Source organism: Natator depressus, chromosome 15 (genome assembly GCF_965152275.1).
Source record: "Natator depressus isolate rNatDep1 chromosome 15, rNatDep2.hap1, whole genome shotgun sequence".
In the NCBI taxonomy this organism is placed as follows: Eukaryota; Metazoa; Chordata; order Testudines; family Cheloniidae; genus Natator; species Natator depressus.
In genome coordinates, this window is record NC_134248.1 from 28,519,421 (window position 1) to 28,544,176 (window position 24,756).

General features: G+C 41.5%; 1 protein-coding gene across 1 annotated transcript; it reads right to left on the reverse strand.

Moving 5' to 3' along the window:
• Positions 1-190: 190 nt before the first annotated feature.
• Positions 191-24,756, reverse strand: SART3 (spliceosome associated factor 3, U4/U6 recycling protein). Its single transcript, XM_074972907.1, has 19 exons — positions 24,438-24,756; positions 21,669-21,795; positions 20,796-20,900; positions 17,098-17,282; positions 15,997-16,102; positions 14,891-15,015; positions 14,206-14,361; positions 13,133-13,271; positions 12,558-12,665; positions 11,410-11,487; positions 11,107-11,165; positions 10,222-10,331; positions 9,873-9,985; positions 9,314-9,390; positions 7,794-7,962; positions 5,417-5,877; positions 4,011-4,163; positions 1,900-2,087; positions 191-1,171 (listed from the first exon to the last, which is right to left on the reverse strand). The coding sequence occupies exons 1-19, from the start codon at positions 24,621-24,623 to the stop codon at positions 991-993; spliced, it is 2,826 nt and encodes a 941-aa protein (XP_074829008.1). The 5' UTR covers positions 24,624-24,756; the 3' UTR covers positions 191-990.

The window sequence follows — 24,756 nt, forward strand, 5'->3', positions numbered from 1 at the left end:
CTAGTTTATTTATGAGGTCATGTGGGACAGTATCAAAAGCTTTACTAAAATGTACAGTAAATGAAGATCTTGTGAGAAAAGCTAGGTATCAATATCATACTGCTACCGTACGCAATTCAGACACCATATCTAAACAAAAGCGACAGTATTTTAAAAAACCTTTGAGAACTTTAGTTTAATAAAGCAATAACTCGCACTTCACATTGTGTACAAAACAAAATCCAAGCAGCAAACCATACAGAAAGCAACTGTCAAGCCATGGAATAGTCGTTTAGCAAACAAAAGGTAAAATGGTCCGCAGTAGCATATACAGCTTTTACATGAAACAAAGGTACCAGCTCTAATATTGTTTATGAAGCTTAAAAATAATAGTTTGAATGTCATTTACAAATACACAATATAAAACCAGAGCAACTCGAGCGGAACATCAATTGAATACATTTTTATAGAATTCCCTCCCCTCTCAATATTAAAATAGGCCATTGTGGTGAAGTTACTAGCATCTGTCATATGAACTTTTTAAATGGAAGGAGGTGTACGGGCCCAGGACTTCTGAAATAAGTCTGTGTGTGTGTAAGATGGGTTGTATGTTGCCACAGAGGCTGTTTACCATCACCAACCAAACCCTTGTGACCAGTGGGGCTCTAAATCACAGCATTAAGCTTTTACTCATCCATCTCATTCTTTAAAAAAGTAAAAAAGAATATTCCATAAAACTTCATCTTGTACCCAATCTGTAAAGTGAAGATTTCCCCCCCATTACCCTCAATATGAGGAATCATTTAAAGCCATTTTACCGGAACAAGAAACATACCTTTTTGCTCTCAGAGAAAAATAAACAACTGGATTTGTACAGCCCCGTTCTGGATCTCGGTGAATGCAACAGTCCAGAGAAGTATTTACACATGAGTGTGACTGGCTGTTTCTCTTGCTAGCATAAATAAGGACACAACATGGCTTCCAAAAAGGCATTTCTCATTTTACTCTTGCTCACTTTTCCAGTAGCATCCTGGCAAAATCAGCATTGGACATCTTTTTAGGCTCCTCAGTGGATGCAGATGAAGTTGCTGGTGAATTCTGGACCATCCCATTCTCGGCCTTTGTCACAAGATTGCTCTGGCGCTGTAATGCACGAGGCACCATTGAGAGCTGAGTTCTGCCCTTCCCCCGTCTAAAAAAAACAAAAGGCATGTTTGAGACTATTAAGTAGTTTTGAGGGGGTGGTTTTGGTACATTAATTTGAATCAAGAGAAAAGAAACAAAGGTTTGTTTGCCACAAGGAACACCCATTTAACTACTGTTCCTTTCTTGTTTATTAACAGGCAATGCAGTGTTTATGTTGCTTTCATTTTGTTGCCCTTTGAAAGAGTGTATTTTAGTGCTGGCAAAAGGCACCAACCCTGACAGCCCTGGAGACCGAAGTCTCCTGTTTATCCATTGAACAGATACACAGCAGCAGAACAACCCTGGTCTACTAGCGTGCCTTAAACCCGTATCTGTGGGAGTACCTTTCCAAGATGAAAGGAGAGCTCTGCCTTCCTACCCATTTCAAACCCTAGCCAATTTGCCAAGACTGCCAATAGCAGATAATTCAGGCCAGTTTTATGCTCAAATGTTCACATCAGAAATCATCATCAAAACAGCCATCAACACCATGGTACCTTTCAGTCACTGCTGCGCTGGGCTGGATTTGAACTAGCAATCTAGAAGTGGGAAGTGTCTACATCCCATTACCAACCCTGTGAATTCGCCACGCCCTAAACCGTAACAATAAGGCACTTCTATAGCACCTTTCAAACATTATCCTCACCTGTCCTTGGTGCGGTTCCTAAGTATCCCTGTGTTGCGGACCTGATGTTTTCTACACATCCCCAAGCAATACATGCCATGAATACTTACGCTCCATAAATCTGTCGTGGTACCATAGACTGCGAGGCTCTCCCTGCCTCAGGTTTGTCTGGGAATTTTCGGAGAGGTGGATTACTGATTGCCACCTTGATGACATTTTCCTTAATTGTCAGGCCATCCATTTTCAATACAGCCTGCGAGGCCTGTGCTTCATTTTCGTACTCTACATAGGCCAGGCCCTGAAGACAAATTAGGTAAGTGTCAGTGTATATTTTCTGCATGACAGCTTCTGCACAGAACTTACTCAACTGAGATGACTGAAGTGACAATGGTAGGTTATAGACATGACATATGCCTGAGATGAAGTCCCACACTTCACGGTGAAACTGCAGGTGTGCTGAAAAATTCAAAGCTTTATGGCTGTTTAGAGACCAGAGTTTGCTACCTGCTCCTCATGAGACCCCTTTTAATTGAAAATGTATTTTGTACATTAGCAAGTAGGTAAACACAGTCACTCAAGCGCTACACCACAGAATGCGGTCTTCGTGGTGAGACCTCACTGCAGCTCTCGAGTATCTGCAACCAGGCTGAGACCATAGGGTTGGAAAGAATCATCAGATTTACAGGTTAGCCCAGTGAAAGTTAGTGAGAGTCTATGCAGCATCATCTAGCAGCTACAAGGGCAAGATCCACCTGGAATCTGCTGCAATTCTTTACTAGGTTAAAACGTCCATTACCCTTTGGCATAAGCAGTTACTTTAGTTTCAAGAGCAGCCAATATATTTTAGGCAACATCATCAACACTGAATGGTAGAAGTGGTCTCTGAAGAAGGATTGGAGAAATTTGTCCCACAAACCACATGGGAATACTTTTAAGTCATCAGCAACAAAGCATTCCCCAAAGGCAATGGTTCTCTGTTCAGGTTTCACTGTACAGCAGCTGCTAACCACACTACTGATGGTCCGCGTGGGTGAGAGTTTCCCCACTCATTTCAAATTAAACATGGATAAGGAGAGGCTGCATGGAGGCACTTCCTCCCACACAACACAGGAGATTTCTAGCAGCTGTCACTGCACAGTAGGCCAGTGGTACTGGCAGCGACTTCACGAAGCGCAAAACTATGCCCTTTTAATTGTGTTACCGTTGCTCTTCGGGCCCCATAGTTTGTATGGACTTTTAAGGTTGGATAATCTCTGAAGACACATCATTCTGGACCATAAAAATATATACAGTTTTAAATGTGACCTTGTTTAAGCTATGAATGATTAAATAAATTCTATGGCTTTTAAGTAGGAATCCCAGCTCAAGCCAAGCTCTGAACATACTATTTCAGGCTAAGTGAAGCATGTGGAGAGCATCGATTACAAGACCCACAGTGGGAACCATTTTTGAAAGGTTATATTGCTTTAAAATGGATCTGCAAGCTCTTAGTACATGCAACTTACACATGATTAGCAGGACGACAGCTGTTAGAGTGACTACCACTTAATCATGTCTATTTGAGTAAAATGTGGAAGGGCAACATTTTCAGGGAACAGCAGCTGACTTAAAATCTCTCATTTAATGAATGTCCTTAATTTTATACAGGTGTAAATGTAACAAAATCTGTCATGAGATGAGGTGGCTAATTCCTTACTGCCACATCCATTGCTGGAAGACATATTGAGATCACTAGAGTCAAAGAATTAAAAAAAACTGAAGTAGTTTTAAAACTAGTTATGATCACAGCTGTATTTCCATATACTTACATCAGAAGGATACTGTCAGGTGAGATCAGTTTAAAAAATACATATTCTTCACAGACTACCAGTGCCTATTACTAAAATTGAAAGTTCTATAGAACATCTTTTTCTCCTATTTATACCCATACTTTTTGCATTTCACTTAATTTGGACAAGACAGACAGACAGACTCAGTTTCGCTTTCTGGTGCTCATGCACTAACACAATGCTGAAAAGTTTGGGTTACAGATACCGCAAAAGAAGATATAAATCTGGTTTTGGATTAAGAATAGCTTGTGAAAACATTCCAACTCCCTTGTTTGATTTTAAACACAAAATCTATCTTTTGGACCCAAAATATCCAAGAGATTCCTTTTGAAGTTTATTTTAATATTTAGATTAATGTTAACATTAGATTAACATGGGTGCTGGACACTTACCTTAGGTTTCCCAGCTCGATTAGTGACTAGCCTAATATCTTTCACATTTCCATGTGCTTTACACATTTCCTCCAGCTCTTCTTTAGTGCAGGAAAATGGCAAACCAGAAATAAATAGTTTATGCTTCTCTAGTGCAGTGCTGTACCTGAACACCTGGGGTAAAAAAGGGACATTAATTCCTGTCCAGTTGCAGACATTCAGAGAACCTATGTCCAATTTACGCCATAATTTCAGACGATTAAATATTAGTATGAGACTGGGGTTGTGTCTTATGTGATTATAACAGCACTTAACACAATAGGGCCTCTGTCCTGCTTGGAGCTCTTAGGCACTACAACAATACCACTAACAGGTACGCACTTCTAAGAATTCAGTCTGAGCTCTAAGCAAGCAAAGGTTTCACCCCAATGAGTCTCTACAATAGTATAGGTCTGCTCCAAGTTCACGAATAGCTTCCCTGTGTCTTCATGCTGTATTTTGAGTGTTAAAATAATACATGATATCTAGCTAGCGTAGCAAGTTGCGTGCGCGCACACACCCCCTCTGCATCTAACACAGAAACATTAGCAAGACTAAGGATAGTGACTATACTTCCACGGCTGTCAACTGAAGTGCTGATGTGCTTCACAAACACTGCACTTTGGGATTATGAGTGGATAAAAGTTCACTATATACACAATACCTGCAAATGGTTACTTCTGCCGTATTTGGCGCAAACCTTTCCCTGTATTACTAGTTATGTACCTAGCACTAGTTGCAGCCTCTTGAAAAGCATATTACAGATTATTTGAAAAATATACAGCTGGGAGCTTTTTGAGAAGTACAGTTACTACACTGAGTACACAAATGATGGAGGGTTTATTCAAATGTAGACAGTCAGAGATACACTGATCACTGCAGAAGTCAGCTCTAGCGTGTGGCTCAGCTACCTGAAAAGATGCAAAAATTCTGAAGGGCTTCAAACGCTTTGGAGGCTCAACCAGTCAAGTGCCTTTCACTTTATCTAGCACCATCCAAAGAGATCACAGTGTGGGTTTCTCAATCAACAAGGCAGCACAATTACCCTCCCTTATTTATGGCTAAATTGCAAAGGGCAGGCGGGGGAGGGGGAAGAGGAGTGATTTTTTTCCTGTAGTAACAGGAGAGTACAGAAAAGGTTGAGAACCACTGCACTAAGGTACCAACCAAGCTATTTATTGATAATCTATTGTGTCAAAAAATGTCACCGACATGCACCAAGCGTATCTAGTGCAGATATTTCTCAACGTAAATTCTGGACTGCTAGTATGAAGAGGTTAGCGCAGGGCCGATCACTTGGAAGATTACTGGAGACTAGACATGCTGCTAGTTTTCCTATACAATCTCATCAATAAGGTTATTTATTGAATGATTAAGAAGTATTGTACCTTAAAATCTGGATTCTTGTTCTTGTCAACACAGGGAGAAACAAACATTGGCCTCCCCTCCACAATCCTGCGATCCAATCCCAGGGCCTGTAGAGCTGATTTTTCATCTATAAATTCTACATAGCAGTAGCCCCGGAAAGTCCCCCTGTTAGAAAATATGGGACGGATTTCCACCACTTCCCCACAGCTCTCAAAGAGCTCTTTCAGTTTCACTTCAGGGTCTGCCATGCTATAAGAAAGATTGCTGACAAAAACGGTGACATTATCTTTAGCACTGTCATGGAGAACTCTGGGAGCTTCTTTTCGGCTTGCAGGTGCCTTTTCCTTTTGTTTAGAGGAAACAGCTGGTCTCGCAGGTGTACTTCTCCCAAACAGGCCAGTTTCTATCTCCATATCTTCCACCTCTTCTTCAGCATGCGTACTGTCACCATCACCCTTGTGTCTCTTGCTGGGCTGCTCTGCTGTTTAGTGAAACAAAAGCTTTAAATGACCTAGATGTTCTAGCAAACAGCAGGGTTTTATTTACATATATATTAAGGGAAAGGCTGCCTTCCTCTAACAGCCTGATCTAGGGAAGTGCTCAGCACCTGGAACTGCAGGTGCAAAATAAGATCCTAACACAAAGAAGAGCAATTCTTTTCGAGTTGGAGAGATAAGGACTGCATGCCTAGGACAGTGAAGGCTTTAAAGGGAAACAAGGTTAGCAGGCAAATTTTTCCACTTCCTATCTCATCGCACACATTGTAACTATATGCGTGATCATGTGTTTTTCCCCTCCCCACAAACAAGTGGGTAATAGCATTCTTTCCAAAAATGAGCAGTCTTCTCAAACCAGCCTGAGTAAGGCTGTGTGCATGTTCCTCCCTCTGGGGGACATTCCACGAGAAACCTTTGTTTCAACCTTCTGAGATGCTGTTATAAATACAGGAAAATGCAAATTGTTTGAATAGCTTGGAGGACATACATAGAGTCAGGGGGAAAATAGGGAGATTTCAGCTAATTGGGGTTTAGATAATACGTAAGAATGGGTCAGACCAAAGGTCCATCCAGCCCAGTATCCTGTCTACCAACAGTGGCCAATGCCAAGTTTCCCAGAGGGAGTGAACCTAACGGGTAATGATCAAGTGATCTCTCTCCTGCCATCCATCTCCACCCCTGACAAACAGAGGCTAGGGACACCATTCCTTTCCCATCCTGGCTAACAGCCATTAATAGACTTAACCTCCAGGAATTTATCCAGTTCTCTTTTAAACCCTGTTATCGTCCTAGCCTTCACAACCTCCTCAGGCAAGGAGTTCCACACGTTGACTGTGCGCTGTGTGAAGAACTTCCTTTTATTTGTTTTAAACCTGTTACCCATTAATTTCATTTGGTGGCCCCAGTTCTTATATTATGGGAACAAGTAAATAACTTTTCCTTATTCACTTTCTCCACACCACTCATGATTTTATAGACCTCTATCATATCCCCCCCTTAGTCTCCTCTTTTCCAAGCTGAAAAGTCCTAGCCTCTTTAATCTCTCCTCATATGGAGAGATTCCAAACCCCTAATCATTTTAGTTACCCTTTTCTGAACCGTTCCAAACCCCTAATCATTTTAGTTGACCTTTTCTGAACCTTTTCTAATGCCAGTATATCTTTTTTTGAGATGAGGGGACCACATCCACACACAGTATTCAAGATGTGGGCGTACCATGGATTTATATAAGGGCAATAAGATATTCTCCATCTTATTCTCTATCCCTTATTTAACGATTCCTAACATCCCGTTTGCTTTTTTGACTGTCACTTCACACTGCATGGATGTCTTCAGAGAACTATCCACAATGACTCCAAGATCTTTCTCCTGATTAACTGTAGCTAAATTTGCCCCCATCACACGGTATGTATAGTTGGGGTTATTTTTTCCAATGTGCATTACTTTACATTTATCCACATTAAATTTCATTTGCCATTTTGTTGCCCAACCACTTAATTTTGTGAGATTTTTTTTGAAGTTCTTCACAGTCTGCTTTGGTCTTAACTATCTTTAGCAGTTTCATATCATCTGGAAACTTTGCAACCTCATTCAATTTGTGTTTACATGCAATGAAATAATTGTGTAAGCCAGGAGACGTATCTAATGAGCATTCTTTTAAACTTATTTCGATTATTAAGGTAATTTAAGTGTTCACTATTTCATTTTATGATCACTGATGACCAAAAAATGCAACAGAGGCAGTTTTGTGATTGACAGGTGGAGATAAGTTAAGATCCCTTTGGAACACACAGCTACAAGGAGACCCCAACAAGACTTCCTTGACCTGTGCTGACTGCAGAAAGGCAACTAAAAGTCCTGCTGTCTTAAGTGGTGAAAAATGTTAAGCTACAGTTTATACCTTCCTCCTCTTGCCCCCACTCTCCATCGTCATCATCTTCTACTTTGCGTTTGTCTCCAGGTTTCATTTTTTTAGCCTTTTTGGAAGCTTTTTTCTCAGCCCGAGCCTGCTTTCGTTGTTCAGCTTTTTCTTCTTCCTGCTTCACAAGAGCAGCTTCCTTCTCAGCAGCCTGGAAACATTGAGGAGTTTTGTCAGTCACTGCAAACTGAAGCAGATTTTTTCTGAGGCACTTCTTTTTAGAAGTATGTTGCTTGTATCTATAGCAATGAGATATAGATTCGTCCCCTAAGCTTTATACACACAGCCCAAGCGGGAGGATCACTTAACACACAGATTTTAGTTGGTCATTTCTATAGTTTTAATTGTCATGTTAATTCTACCTCTTCATAAGGATCAACTAGCCGTCCGCTACAGAAGAAACTCGTTATATCAATACACTAGGAAGTTAGCAATTTTTAGGATAGGTCTACACTAGCAAGTTTCTGCACAACAAGTTATACCACTTTTATTAAAGCACTGGAATTAAACCGCTGCTGCGTGTCCACACTGTGCTCGTGACAGTGGAGTGCATCCACATTAGCAGCTCTTGCAATGGCAGAGAGCAGTGCACTGTGGTAGGTATCCCCCTGTGCAACTGGCCGCAGGGTGCTTTGGGAAGGGTTTGCAATGCCTTATAGGGCAGGCACAGCATCACATGATGATCACAGATTTCCCAATCCCATTGCTCCATGGGCATTCTACTACATTGACAACTGCTTTTCAACTGAAGGGGGAGGGCAGAGTGGAGGGGGGGGGGGGGAGAGACAGTGTGTTTTGGGGGACAGAGACTGTGTCAGCATGCTGTCTTGTAAGTTCAGTCAGTGGCGGGAAGCAACCAGTCCTGAGGGAGCGGGAAACCCCGACATCAACCCCCGCCCCGTCTCCCTCTCCAGCTCTCTGCACAGCAATCTGTCTCTCTCTCTCTCATACACACATCTGCCTCTGTGTTCAACAGCAGGAGCATTCCACATTAAAGGTTTGCTTTGTGTCCCAGAGCAGATCAGCACAGCATGCAAGGGCTGTCAGAAACAGTGCTTTGAAAGGGGAGAGGAGCATGTCTCCAGGGCAGCTGAATTCAAAACAATGATCACAGCGGACATGTGAGGGATTATGGGACACTTCCGGAGGCCAGTTGATTGCTTTCTGTGCTGTAATGTGTTTACACTGCCAATACAGCGCTGGAGCCTCTGCGCTTTAAGGCTTACGACTCTCATCGAAGTGGTTTTTTGTAATACTGCAACTGAGGAGTTTCTGCGCACTAGTGGCTTGGCAGTGTGTACACCTCAGGAGTAACACCGCAGAAAGCTGCTTTTCTGAGCAGTAACTTGCCAGTGTAGACAAGGCCTTAGTCTTGAAGATATTTCAAGATCATCTGTGGGGCCTGACAGAAGAAGCTTAAGTCAAAACACTCCTGTAAAGATGACCTTGGAATAACAGTTTCCTACTGACTTCTCGGATAGTTCATATAAAGAAATTCTGACCTTTACTCTTTGTTCATTAACTCGAGCTAGTCTATTTTCCGTTTTTTGAACAGCTGCATCCCAGTCTTCTAAAGTGCCTATAGGATACAAAAAATGATTTTTACTCTTCCCATAATTTGGGGGGAAAAAAACACATTTACTAAAGAAAAAGAAACTTTTAGAAATATCCCTCAATATTACCTATCATTAGACACAATGCAAAAACAAAGTCCTAATCTACCTAGTGGTCTTTAAAAGGATTAGAATAAAATCAAATTCAATGGAAGCCTTTTATAGAGTGTGATGCAAAGTGCACTGAAGTCAACTGAAAGAATCCCATCGACTTTACTGGGTTCTGGATCAGAACCCAGTAAAGAATTTTTCCTGCCCAGAATTTCCCTGAAAGTAGAGGTTTCTTGAGAAAATGCACTGTGTACCAGAACAATTCAGGACTACCATTCTACTTCACCAGAAGCACAGCCTCACTAGCTTAGAGTTCACAACACAGGAGTTCCGCTGGGCAATAACTTTGGACTTAATAAACCAAGAAAGTGACACGATAGTGGGCTACAGAAGTTACCTTCTATCCTCTCAAGAGATAGCAGCACCTCACAGACATGCTCTGGGTAGTCACTTGTACACTGCACAGCTCGATGCAAGGCCTTCCTACAGTGCTGGGTATCTCCATGGGCCCTGAATTGGGGAAATGTGACAATAAGGAGCAATTATATTTGCTGCTTTCACTCCCAGATAACATGCATAACCCATTATTATAAAACTTAGCGATTCTACAGCAGCTTTCCCTAGAAGATCTCAAAAGCACTTAAACATTAAACAAACATGACCCAGTGAACCACATTGGACCCATCTTGCAAATGGAGAAACTGAGGCAGAAATTAAATCATTGCTTCATTAAGTCAAGTCCTTACCGTTCCAAGTTATAGTATTCTAACCACATATTGGCATATTTGGCATTCCCTTTAGTCATAATGCTGTCCCAGAGCTCTCTGGCCTTCTGCATATTGTTACACAGGCGAGCCTAAAAAGGCAACATTAAAAAAATTCAATATAGGTAAGAATCATCCACACACAGAGGAAACCAGAAAGGCACATTCATCACACTTTGCAAACCTTTTAAGTGACATGCAAGAAATGTCAGAATAAACTATTGCTATTGAAAGCTAACTTCTCCACAGTTAGAGCTCTTCTCATCCCAATGTTGACCTCTGGTTGCCAGACATATTTCAGTTTATACATTACATAAGATCTTATTTAAATATTTCTGAATGTCTTTAATTTCAGATATTATTTGTGACTGAACACCTTTACAAATAATGAGACATTAAAACATCTTTCTTCATATTTATAGATACAACAGATGCCCTATTTAAATAGGAAAGTTTTACAGCCAGTACTACTGAAATGATCTTCATTAGCACCTTTAATCTGAGGAAACCAAAGCATGTTGTGATTATAATATCTGTGCAAGTTAGGCATATATCCCCTCTTATACGTGTAAAAAAATGAAAGAGAGGTGACTTATCCAATATTGAACAAGGTTGTGGCAAAGCAAGGAACAGATACCATGAGTCTTGTTTCTAATCTGAATCAGACTGCTGCCTACTCAAGGGTCTTTGAACTCATGCCTTCAGGTACACCACGAGTGGTTGATCAGTTTGGAGTGGTTGTGGTGGAACAGGGAGAAAGCCTCAGCTATACAGAACACTGACACAAGGGCCCAAGTGGTTCAGAGGAAGGAGTATGTACACCTCTATAAACACAATTTAAATACAACTGACTGATGAAAATATTACCTCAATCCTTGCCCAGTTCTGCATTATAGTGCAGGATGGATCCCCACTTTCACTAAAACCTTCATATTGAAAAAAAAAAAAAAGCAGAGTTGTTTGACACATGTTTAAAAGCAGTGATTCACAAGCAAAGTATTTGTAACACTACAGTAAAAGACTTGCATTACAGATTTACTACATTTGTGGTCCAAGCTTAGAACATTATCAGAAAATGAATATACCTCAGCCTCAACGTAACACACACAGAATAGAAAAGAAGCCATTTTGGAGTGAAAAGAATGAGAATATTTCAAAGCTCTGACTTACGTTCTTCCACTTCTTGTTTTAAATATTCCACTGCACGTGCAAATGCAGACCTCAGCTCTTCTAGTTCTTTACTTGAGTCTTTAGAAAAAGAGAGAAATATATCTGCACCTTAAAATAATGATTTCCGTTTCCTTTAGCCTACTATGGTTTCTTCACGAATGTCCAGCGTAAAGAAGAAATCCACTTTCACCAATCAAAATTTTTTTTTTTTTTTTCAAAAAGCATTTTTCACTTCAGGAGAAGTCATTGCATATGGAGTTTAAAAGGACAAATAGAGCCACATGAGATCAAAAATAGAGAAAGAATTTTGGGACAATCTATTCTCCATCTGAGAACTGATTTAGTGAACTGTACAAGTTGTGTTTTAACAAATACCAAATGACTATTTCCGCCACAATTAACAACATCTTAAACACAATTATTAGAGGCTCTTTAAGAAGAGTATATTGCCATTTCTAAAGGCAAGACAGAGCAGAGAATTTAAACTAAGGAGAGGTTTTAGAGTAGCAGCCGTGTTAGTCTGTATTCGCAAAAAGGAGTACTTGTGGCACCTTAGAGACTAACAAATTTATTTGAGCGTAAGCTTTCGTGAGCTACAGCTCACTTCATCGGATGCATTCAGTGGAAAATACAGTGGGGAGATTTATATACATAGAGAACATGAAACAATGGGTGTTACCATACACGCTGTAAGGAGAGTGATCACTTAAGGTGAGCTATTACCAGCAGGAGAGCAGGGGGAATTTGCAAACTGGATACAATTAACTTAGGCTTGAATAAAGACTGAGCGGATGGGTCATTACACAAAGTAAAACTATTTCCCATGTTTATTCCCCCCCCCACCCCCTCAGACGTTCTTGTCAACTGCTGGAAATGGCCCACCTTGATTATCACTACAAAAGGTTTCTCTTCCCGCTCCCCCCCCCCCCCCCCTTGCTGGTAATAGCTCACCTTACCTGATCACTCTCGCTATAGTGTGTATGGTAACACCCATGTTTCATGTTCTCTATGTATATAAATCTCCCCACTGTATTTTCCACTGAATGCATCCGATGAAGTGAGCTGTAGCTCATGAAAGCTTATGCTCAAATAAATTTGTTAGTCTCTAAACTAAGGAGAGTTATTCTCATAAGTTTATATATAGTTACCTTGTGTAAAATCCACCCTTCTTCTTAGATAATCAAGATATGCCTGCCAGATCTCTACATAATCCGTAGCCTGAATAAAACCAGCATTCAAAGCCTTTTCAAAGTTTTCTAGGGAGAAAAATAAAACCAAACATGTATTTGCTTTTGTTCCCTTTGCCAATAATTGGAGTTAGTAGATTGGGGGATGGGAGGGAGCTATTTCTGTGGTTTTATGAATCAAAAGTGACACTTCAAAAAACTGAATGATGCAGTGAAACCTGTATATAATATATTCTGATTTGGCAAATTAGTATGAAAATTGCAAATTTGTTTCAACTCAGTAATGTGCAATTATGGTTATAATGAAACCTCTGCTTAAACGTGGAATTGTTGCAGGAAAAAGACTTTACTGTAAAATGGTTCCACTGTGTTTCCATTAATCCAACCTAGTTTTAGTGATATTTCAGAATGGGTTCCGATTCCTTGTTCAATACTATGCACATCATCATTCGTCTACAAGAAAACATCCTGGTCCAAACACTTTGGAAGCTAGCTCTGTACAGGGTAAATAACTAATGACAGCAGTATTTCGTTACCAGAAACAATCTGATGATCAACTCTGTGCCTCTCCATTGCTAAAAGATACCGATTCCACAGCCCGACAGTCCAGGGACAATTCCTAACAGCTCGATCATGTGCTGAGAGCACCAATTCTTTCACTTTCAACTGCCGGTCCTAAAATAACCACACGATTAATTAAAGGATGCAAAACAGCCCACTGCTCCTCTCATTAGACAGGCCCCCAACACAGACATATACATTACAAAAAAAAAAAAAAAAAAAAAAAAGGTTTTGATTTCAGATAAATTTTGAGAATTGTAGTTTCAAGTTGACCACCTCAGAAGGGAGAGGAGATGTTACACCCTGTTACAGTGTAGCATATTAGTCCCACTTTCAATGGGCACAAACCACAACCAATTAACCCATTCTGCTATGCTACCAGATGTACTGAGACAGATGTAATAAAAGCACTGAATGAATCCCCAATAACCTCCTAGTCGCTTAGAGCGCAAGAAAGAAAAGATCATTTAGCATCACAGCATAAGACACCCCCTTTAAGGGACCTAGGTATAGCACCTGCGCCTAACTCAATACTTTCCAGGAGGTAAGATAGGAGACTAGGAAGCAGCTCAGTATGGGTATGTCCTCACTGCAGAGTTAACCTGGGCTCTTACTTGGGTGTTGGCTCTAACCGCCTTCCCATCCACACACAAAACACATTGGGATCGACCAGAGGGCAGGACCCAATTTACCTGTTCTGATCAATGTCAAAGTGTGTCTGTGTTTGAACAATAAATGCATCCCTGAGAAAAAGGAGAGAGATGCTGGTGAAAACTTAATTGACACAGTTTAGGATGACTAAATAGCAAGTGTGAAAAATCAGGACCGGGGCGGGGGGGAGAATAGGCACCTATGTAAGACAAAGTCCCAAATATCAGGACTGTCCCTATAAAATCAGGACATCTAGTCACCTGTCGCAGCTGTCTGATTAGTTGGCCTGACGGCTTACATGAAAGTGGGGAAACTGAGGCAGAATCCAACACTGAATCCGAGGAGACACTTATGGCTACAAAATAGGGTAAAGATAATATTCTTTTGCTTTCCTTACCAGATACTGATTATAACGTGCCCACAGATCAGGCACAAGGCAGTTCTCAGCCAGAGCACGCTCATAGATTAACTGAATGCGCGCTGGATCCCCTGCTTTCATCTCAAAGTCAATATAGGCTTGATATTCTGCTAGCTTTGGTGTTTCAGCAACCAACTAGAACACAAATATGAGTACAAAAAGGAAACAGTCAGGAAGATACACAGATCAACCTTGAATCAAAACAGCATTTTACAGGCCAAGAACAATATTCTGAAGAACAAGAGTTTAGCCCCAAAAACATCAGCAGATCTGGGAGAACTCTAAGCAGTGGTACTGGATTATGACCTTTGATTTTCACCAATCTCTGAATACAGGTCAGGCTCTGGGAAGGTTCAAATATACACTTCTATCCCAAGAGGTCAAATGTCTGGAAGGTCTGGAAAACTAACAAGAATTCTAATGGGCACCACAGGGATATTGTAGAATGATTCTTGATGTAGGAGTCACTGTATAGACAGTACTATTTCAAGCTGCTATAAAATTCTCAACAGTGTCTATAATAATAATAATAATTCAGACAACTGGAAAGTTTCCTCTATGTTGCTTACTGCTGAAAAGGGTTTTCAAAGTCACTGGTTTACTTCTGAGGTTGTTTAGAAAAATCAGGTTGCTTAGTCTCACAACACATGGTTAAAATAGTTACCAGTGCCTCTTCATATGGTTTATTCTTTTCCATCTGCTGCAGTGCTTTCTTGTAGTTCTTTATTACTGCTTCGGGTATAGGATCCTCTGACCATTCTTCATATTCAGCATATGTGGTTTCCATGTCTATTAATATATATCAAGAACCGAAGCAACTGAAACAATTATTTTACTAAGTAATCTGAACTCAGCATCATGAGTTTTGATGCTGTCATGTTTGTATACTGAGTTGTATAGCTTGGCCACTTGGTTAAAGGGCTGAGGTAACGGTTCCTACATAGTACAATCTAATTCAAACTCAAGACGAACTGTTTTTAAAACGTCAATGGTTTTGAACAAAAACACAGCAGGGTTACTCTAAGGCTTTAGGGAAGAGAGAGAACAAGCCAAACTGTTTTCATGTGCAAGTCAAAAAAAGTGAGAGAACTGTGTTTATCTGGGTTTGGTTAGACTCTTAAAGGAAGGGGACACAGAGGAAAGTGAAAGCATGATGGAGCCGGCAACCTTATTGGGCATTAGGGGGAAACACCAAAAGCTAAGATAATGGTGTGCGCCCTAACCAGCAGGCTATTGGCTAGTTTGGGGTGTAGGCTCTTCTTTTATATTTTTCCCCGCCTGGAAAAACCTCAGGAGGTCTCAGTTTTATCCTGATGGGGAATGGAAAAAATGGCTGAAATCTCAAAAGCTTTAGTGGGACAAGAAAACCATTTCCCACCCAGATCTACTCTTATACCATGCCTATAGCCATGGCATCTTCATGCCTTACTGTCTTCTGTTTAAAAGTTCCTAGTTTAAATTGTAAGACACATTATACCAAAGTATGTAAAGCACTAAAAGATTTTTGGCAATATCTATTTCCTTAAGAGTTGCAAAATCAAGTTATCAATTAGTAAGCAAAATATTTCCAAACAAAGCAGAGGCACAGAAAGTCTCTGAAGCCCTCAGAATGACACATCCATGACTTATCACTTCAAAAATACACAACCCTTGCAGCAGTATTTTCTGTGGCATGACCAAAAGGAGAACTCAGTGGCATAATCATTGCCCAACTCAAAGGAGGACTTATAGCCTTATTAATGCAGTCTTCTCAAGTTCATAGACTCTTACCTAGCAGTGGGATCCCCAGCTGGCGCCTAAACAACGTGTGGATCTTCTCAAGCTGTGCACAGAGTGTCTGCTGCTGTTCAGGGGAGGGAATACTGCCAGCAGCTGGCTACAAACAAAGACATACTGAGCATTACCCAACTCCCTTGGGTCCTGGGTTGATAAACAATAAACCCAAGTGCAATTTTACATGACAGACCTCAGATCCAAATGACAATCTTTAAAAAGCAGACACGGAAAACAAGCGGCTCATGTGACAGAACTGTACAAGCTCACAACAGGAAAGCTGCTCAGCCTGGAGGTTTAAGGCATGCAAGTAGCATTTCTCACCAAGAACTGAGATGTACATACATTTGTAAATTATGTTTAAGATCACAACAAGCCTATTACAGTTCTTGATGAAGACAGTGACATGTGATAATAGCAATTCACAAGCCCAATATCAGTAACTACAAGACAGTTTCTAACCTAATTTAATAAATCCCTGAAGTTCATACACAAAATGTATCCTCTAAGACTTCCAGGTACCCTAACAACCCTGACTAAAGACTGGATTCCTTAATACCATGATCTCCAATTACCCCTATTTAAATAGTTATTAGCATTCTGAAAGTGGCTCCTTCAATGTCTTATTTTGTAAAATACCAAGAAACAGGAGTTGTAATGTTATCGGCCAGGTTGTGGGACTATTTTTTTAGGCTTTGTGCTTGCATATTTCAAAGAGAAAACATGCTCTGGAAATTTTGTCTGGAATCCAACACTCATTCACACAGAAGAAGAAAATGAAAGAATTCTGAGGAAAGGCAGAAAATCTCCAAAGACAGAAAACAAATATGGGTGAGTTTTGTTGATAAATATTTACTGAGAAAAAAACAAGTGTTTAATAATGAAATATTTGGTTTAATTTAAAGCTATTTTTCTGAGTGCCAAGCCAATGCAAAAGCAGGAAGGAAACTAATATCTGGACTGAGGTTCCTCACTGCGTGCATCACAAATGACACCACTCCACAGCAATGGAACAGATGCATTGATTGTTGAGAAGCCTATTGGAACTGACACCACCAATTGCTCACTCCTGAGATAACAGAAAAATCTGAACATTACCTGTACTGTTTCCAAGATGGCATTTTCAAACTCACGGTAAGCTTCCCAGATTGCTGTTCCTTTTGTCACATGTAAGCCGACTGCAGTCAGCGCTCTTTCGAAAATTGAGCGAACTTTCTCAATCCCACCTTCCTGACCAATGCCACCAATCGAATACTGAGCATACTCCAGCCAGATTTCAGGACCTAAACAAAAGTCATCAGAAACAATGAAGTGAAGTCTTCTCCTAGGGAAAAATGTCTCCCTTCTACTTCCCAAATCATCTAGTGTTTATAGCATATACACAGCATCTAATATATACTAACAATATACTTTCCTTGCACCCTACACTTGAACAAAGAAAAAGAGAAACTAAAATATTATTTCATGATGCACTCTTGCCCCAATACAATTTGACTCGGTTACTGTCCTAGTGGATAGGGGAGCAGCAATAGACAATATCTTTATTTTAGTAAGGCTTTTGACGCAGTCCCACATGACATCCTCGTAAGCAAATCAGGGAAATGTGGTCTAGATGAAATTACTATAAGGCAGGTGCACAACCGATTGAAAAACCGTTCTCAAAGAGTAGTTATCAATGCTTTGCTGTCAAACTGCGAGGGTGTATCTAGTGAGGTCCCACAGGAGTCCGTCCTGGGTTCGTTACTATTCAACAGTTTCATTAATACTTGGATAATGGAGCAGAGAGTATGTTTATAAAATCTTCAGATGACAAAGTTGGGAGGGGTTGCAAGCATTTTGAAGGCCAGGATTAGAATTCAAAACAATCCTGACAAATTAGAGAAATGGTCTGAAATCAACAAGATGAAATTTAATAAAAGACAAGTGAAAATTATTTCGCATAGGAAGAAAAATCAAATGCACAATTACACAACAGGGAATAACGGGATAGGTGGTAGTTCTGCAGAAAAGGATCTGGGGGTCATAGCGGATCATAAATTGAATGAGTCAAAAATGTGATGCAATTGCAAAAAAGGCTAATATCATTCTAGGGTATATTAACAGGATGGTCATATGTAAGACAGGGGAGGTAACAGTCCCACTCAGCACTGCTGAAGCCTCATATTAAGGTCTCTTATAAAGAGGATGATGATCAGTTCTCCCCGTCCAACGAACGTAGGACAAGAAATGACGGGCTTAATCTGCAACAAGGGAGATTTAGGTTAGATATAAGGAAAAACTTTCTAGCTATAAGGGTAGCTGATCTCTGGAACAGGCTTCCAAGGGATGTTGTAGAAACCCCATCACTGGAGATTTATAAAAACAAACTAGACAAACACCCATCAGGGATGGTCTAGTATACCTGGTCCAGCCTCAGCAAAGGAGGCCAGACTTGACTTTTTGAGGTCCCTTCCAGCCCGACACTTCCATTATTCTAATTTCTCTGCCAATTAAGGGCACAGATGCCCTGGCAATGGGCGAGGTATAGAGAGCGAAGGATACGAGACTGAATAACTTTTCATCACATACCCTAAAAAGCAAGTCACTCAAAACCCTAAGTGTAATCCACTCACCAGTTCCCCTGCAACCTCAACTTCTGTACCTCCTCCTTCCCATAGTTAACATATTTCTATCTGACCTACCAACAGGCATCCTTAAATGCCAGCCATGTTAACTATCACACTCATGTCTTTCAACGAGTAGTGGGCTTGTTTGGATTTCTTAAGTTCCTCTGTATGTCGTTCCACACGTAGTTCCATACTGATGCGTGTAAGGAAAGTAAAGAATATCAGGCTGAAAATGGTGGATGCAAAGATTTTCTGTAACAGGTGGTCAAAAAAATTCTATCAAAAACAGGTTTCTGTCAGAAAATGCAGTTTTGGCAAAACCAATTATTTTGCAAAATTGGATAGATTGGCAAATTTTGTTTCTTAAAAAAATTGGAAAAACACGTTTAGAATGGAATGTTTTGATTTTGTCTCTAAATTTACTTTATTCATATTAAAATATATATAAAGTATGGATGAAATCAAAATAAAACATTCCAAATGTCCCAAAACAAAGCTTTTTTTAGAACTTCATTTAGCCAAAAAAAAAAAAATTGGCTTTTTGTCCCGAATCAAGACAAAGACACTTTAGACATCTCAAAAAATTTTCATGGAATGGAAAATCCATTTTCCAACCGGCTCTATTCCGTAATCTTTATGACAACTCCAAACTCTTAATGCCTTCAGGGAAGGGTGGGAAGGAAGATGAGCTGGACATTGATAGGGACAGCAGAGACGAGCAAGAAAGGACAAAGAATTTGGCAGAAGAGCTGCAAAGTAGAGCCAGACAGCAGGGCGGAGCACCAGAGCTCCCATGTGACTCTACAGCCCTCCACTATGTTCCCAGCTCCACAACAAAACTCGATGGGCCATTCATCTCCCAAGTCCCATACATCCCACTCCCCCACATGCCATTGCAAATTAGAAAACTAGCACACTCTCTTTCCCTTTAGCTTTGAGTGTTTATTTTTATTGCTCTAATCAAACTATCATAAAAGATAGTGTAAAAAAAATAAAGAAAAACAAAAAGTAATGGTCTGTTGGAAATGGAGATAAGAAGTGCTGGGTAAGCAATTCCGTCACTTTTCTTGGAGATCAATTCAATTATGACAGGTGAGGGAATAATTCCTTTTTACATGGTTTTTAGACGTTCAAGAGTGGCTTTGCCTGCAGATCTGAAGAATTAACTATGAAGCCACTACTGATACCTCCATAATATCTGCCAATTCATTTCACAGCTAGCTCCACCACCATAATACATTAAGCGAACCTGTTTGTTCAGCGCAATAATTAGGTATTTAGCAGCAGCCATCGCCTGGTGAACAGGTGTAGACAAGTACCAGATATTTGTCTCTCTTTAATGAGAGTCCCCATGGTCCAGCGCTGTAAAGTGTAGGCTGGCTGAGGTACTTAGCAGGTTGGTTAATAAAGGATGGTGTCTTTGTGGTAATAATGGCAACCCACTCTGAAAAAGCTTTCATGGACAGTGGGCACAATGAAATACATTAAAGACAGCAAGAACTAACAAAATAAGGGCTACAGAAAAAATGCAAGGCACTGAAAATAAGCCTTTTAAAAACACTTTCTAAACACAAGAATAGAAGAATTCACTATGGGATACAGGATTCAATAGCTTTAGGGAAATACTCCTCATCAGGTAACAGCATGATACAAAACCAGAAAATGTAGCGTTCACCATCTGCTGCCTGCTGAAATAAATGAAATGATACAATCGATCTGAATCATTCAATGACTTCTCTCCAATTTGCACAAACTTGAAATCTCCAACTATATGTCACCAACAGATTGTGAGTTATTACTTTTAAACAAAAAGAACAGGAATACTTGTGGCACCTTAGAGACTAACAAATTTATTTGAGCATAAGCTTTCGTGAGCTACAGCGATGAAGTGAGCTGTAGCTCACGAAAGCTTATGCTCAAATAAATTTGTTAGTCTCTAAGGTGCCACAAGTATTCCTGTTCCTTTTGCGGATACACACTAACACGGCTGCTACTCTGAAACCTACTTTTAAGCAGCTATTCTTTTCCTCACAGATCCAAAAAAAGCTTTGGGGGAGTATTTTTCATACTAATACTTCTGATCCAGTTTCAGTATTAACCATAAGAAAACACCTTCTTAGGAAAAAAGAAAGCAATTATTTGAATGCAAAGCTACAAATGTTTATTTTGTAGGATGTGTTTGCAACTTACAGATATAGTCTTTCACAGCTCTCTCAAACAGCTCATAAACCTTCTCGCGATCGGTACTTTCAGAAGCCATTCTTATCTCATCCTTCAACCAGTCAAGCCAAATTTCTGTAAAACAGCAGGAACTTTAGAGGTACATTACCAAGAATATTCAAGAGAGTCCAAAAGATAAGAAATTAGTTTAACCTGGAATCACTAAACAGAATTGTTTGAAAATGTGATTTTTTTTTGTTACACTTTTTTTTAACCTTTACAGTTAGCTACAGTTAATTTCACTAAAGCTTTGGCCAATTTTTACCACCCTGGCACCAAATATATAGGCAAATTTCTATTTGTGAAGGCAGAATGTTACCATGATGCCTACTTGAAAAGGGTATATTTGGTGTCAGGTTCAATTCGCGGTGAACAATGGTCCACAGCACAAGGGATCACCAGCACAAACGATACCCTTCTGAACACACTGCCGATACCAATCACTGAATAGCCACAGAGACTGTTCTCCCCCTCTCTTCTGGAACAGATCCTTCCATGTCAGGGCCAAGGCACATCAGCCAGGCAGTGTAGGGAAGCTTACTCAGCTGCTGTCTGTACCATCAATAAATAAATAAAAAACTTCTGGCTCAAGGGCTATCTGCAACTTTCAACAGCATCATTTTCAGACGATTACAAAATATTAACCTTTTGGCAGGAGTTTGTACGCTCAACACTGGACATTATAGCCAGAATCATCCACATAACAGTAATCCCCAAAGATGTCTGATTTGGTCTCATGGACTTCATGTTAAAATTCAATGCAAATATTTTACAAAATGTCCAGTTTAGCTGCTAAAAACAGGGGAGGGGATTCACAAGGATAACACTGAAATTATCCTGTACCTTCAGTAAGTGGAAAGAGTTCACTCATCTTCTGGCGGGCTCTTCTAAGCTTTACCAGCTCTCCTTCCTGGCGGAGCAGTTTTATCAAGTCCAAGTGACAGTTATAGTCAAATGCATTGATGGAAAGCTTTAAAAATGAGATTTAAAGAAATGTAAGACAGAGTACATCTAGCAGCTGGGGCAGGAAACTAGAATACAGAACTCCAGAGTTCTATTTTGGACTGTGCCATCGACTCCATGAACTTCAGCGTCTCAGGTTATGGCTACACTAGAGAGCTTACAGCAACGCAGCCACTCTCGGCCAACAGAAGAGAGCTCTCCATCGATTTAATTAATCCACTTCCAACGAGCAGCAGCAGCTGGTGCTTAGGTCTTTGCTCAGGGGATGGTTTATTCACATCCCTGAGCAACATACGTTATACCGACCTAAATGGTAGTGTAGACATAGCCTCAGTTTGTTCATGTGAGATGAATACAATACATACCTCCCACTGTCCCTCATGGGGTCGTGCATTCGTTATCATTTGTAAAAAGCATTCAGGGCACAAAATGAAATATATACATAAAACAGAAGTATTCAGATGTCAGAAAATGTCAGAAGTATTCTTTATAAACCTGATACAGATGACTGAATTAGGCTCTCAGAGCAAGAAACCACTGTTTAATAGTGTGGATCCTCAGGTGATAAGCATAATAAACGAATGCCTGCAAGCCTGCAAGCAGTGTCTACAAGTGAAATCCTGAATGCCTGCAAGCGAATGCCTGCAAGTCAACATGCAAGTTGTGCATATTGACCAAGTCATCATTTCAATGGTAAAAATGATAGTATGTATCCAAACTGGGTTAATCTCCACTTTTCAATAACATTGTTTAAAAAAAACTAAGAATTTGCTCTAGTAAACTAATATAAAAACCTAAAGAGTTTCAGCTTCCGCTACAGTAACTGGAAATAGCCAACAAAACGCAGTTCTCATCTACAAGATACAGTAGTTCTGAGCTGTCAGAAGACTGAAGTTCTCTTCTCATTAAGGTTCTGCCTCCCTTTTCTCAGTGCATGTCAAGCTCAGAAAAATCCCTAGACTTGTTACTGTAGGGTCCACCTTGCAGTCCATTTCAGCACCAGACAGTCATGCTCTCAAACTATACCAGTCCTCAAAAATTGCTGCTCCTGGCCGCAACCATCAACTATTTCAGTAATCAGTGCATAAAGAAAACCCTCTGAAGTTAGCAGCTATTCCATAGCTTGCCATAGCAATTAAATTGCTGAAGGATTACACAAGAGTAGGTCTCCTTTACACAGGTATAACATTTTCATAATTACCACTCTGAAACTGAGAGCAATTAGCACACTTTTGTAGAAATACTGAGTGTCTCTCCAACTGAAAGGGCTCTGTAGCAAGATGCCCAAAGAAGGTACACAATTCTCAAATTAATAGACAAGATTAGGAACAATGTAATTTACATACATTTCATGATTATATAACTTGGAATTTGATAGTTGGTTTTTTGAAAGCAGTTCCAGGGTGTGATTAAAGAATTTGAAACTATATGTAAACTGAAAGGATTTCTTAATCCTTTGCAACAGACAGCAGAGTTATACAATCCTGGACTAACCCTACAAAATGGATATACATGAAAGAATTCCCCACGCCTAAAAGTGTAATCCAGTACACTCACTTTCTTCCGCAAATTCATCCATCAATAGTATCACATTCCTAGTCCACTGGTTCACAAAAATCCCGCACTGTCTTCACATGCTAACTAAGCCCCAATATTTAATGAGGGACTATAATAAAGACTCCCTCACATATTTATTCATTTGCTCTATAGAAAAGGAGTACTTGTGGCACCTTAGAGACTAATTTATTTGAGCATAAGCTTTCGTGAGTAACAGCTCACTTCATCGGATGCATACTGTAGAAAGTGTAGAAGATCTTATTATATACACACAAAGCATGAAAAAATACCTCCTCCCACAGCAGGAGAGTGGGGGGTGTGTGTGTGTGTGTGTATATATATACACACACACACACACACACACACACACAAAGACAGTCCCTGCCCTAAAGATCCTTACAGATGAAGACAACTAGAGCGACAAATGATACTACCAGTTTAAGTACATTACAGAAAGTGTCTTTTCTCGTTCACAATACTGACGAGCCCCCCGCCTGGACACCACGGCGATGGGGGCCGCAGAGTGGCGGGCGAGGTGGAAGCCGGCCCTCGGGAGCCAGGCTCTCTCCCCCCGTCCGAGAGGGGCTGAAAGCCTGGCAGCAACGGCGCAGCCCTGGACCGCCTGCTCAGAGAGCACGTGGCACGGAGACCTGGAGCTGCGGACGCTGTTTCCACCTAAACCCTTCCAAGCCCCGGAGCGGCCGCGCAGCGCCACTGGTCCTCCGGGGGAGCCGGGAGCAGATGCCAGAGGGGCAGGCGCAGCTCCCGCCCCGGGCAAGGGGAGAAGGGGGGAACCCCCCGGCCCGAGTCGCAGTGCCCAGACCCGCACCCGGGCACGATGTTACACGCGCCAGGCCCCCCGGGCGGCGGGCCGGGAACGAGGGGCTCCCTCCCGCGCACCCCGAACCTGGCCCCGCCGCCTCCTCAGCGCCTCAGCCGCGGAACAGAGACCCCCGCCCCCGCCACCCCGACGGCCGCGGCAAGCCTCTGTGCGCGGGGCCCTGGGGGCCCGACCGGGAGACCCGGGACGGGACCCGCTGAGGGAGGCTCCGCGCGGGGCTGGAGGGACACACGCTGCTCCCCGCCCCCTACCTGCTCCTCCAGCCGCTGGATCTCGGCCTCGTTCTCCTTCTCCTCATCCTCGCCGTCCGCCGAGGAGTCCGAGTCGCCCTCGTCCCCGCACTCCCCCTCCGACTCGCGAGCCCCCTCCCGCCGCCGCTCTTCCTCCGCCGCTGCCGCCGCCGCTGCCTCCTCCTCGGCCCCGGCCGCCGCCGCCATCTTGTGCAGCTACCTCAGTTGCGCAGCCTGCCGAGCTCGGCCAAGCAGTGGGGCTGCCGCTGGCGCGCCTGACCGAACCGCCCCCGCAGACCAGAGCGAACACTTGCCAGGAGCTCGCGCCACACAGCTCCGT

What these genes read in the sequence shown, in the direction of transcription:
- SART3 (XM_074972907.1), bottom strand. Translation starts at nt 24,623, where the DNA reads ATGGCGGCGGCGGCCGGGGCCGAGGAGGAGGCAGCGGCGGCGGCAGCG. An exon ending in CCATCTTGGAAACAGTACAG is followed by an intron (nt 16,103 to 17,097) that starts GTAATGTTCAGA and finishes CTTTGTTTGTAG; the next exon opens with CCAGCTGCTGGCAGTATTCC. An exon ending in TTAATGAACAAAGAGTAAAG is followed by an intron (nt 7,963 to 9,313) that starts GTCAGAATTTCT and finishes CAATGTTTCCAG; the next exon opens with GCTGCTGAGAAGGAAGCTGC.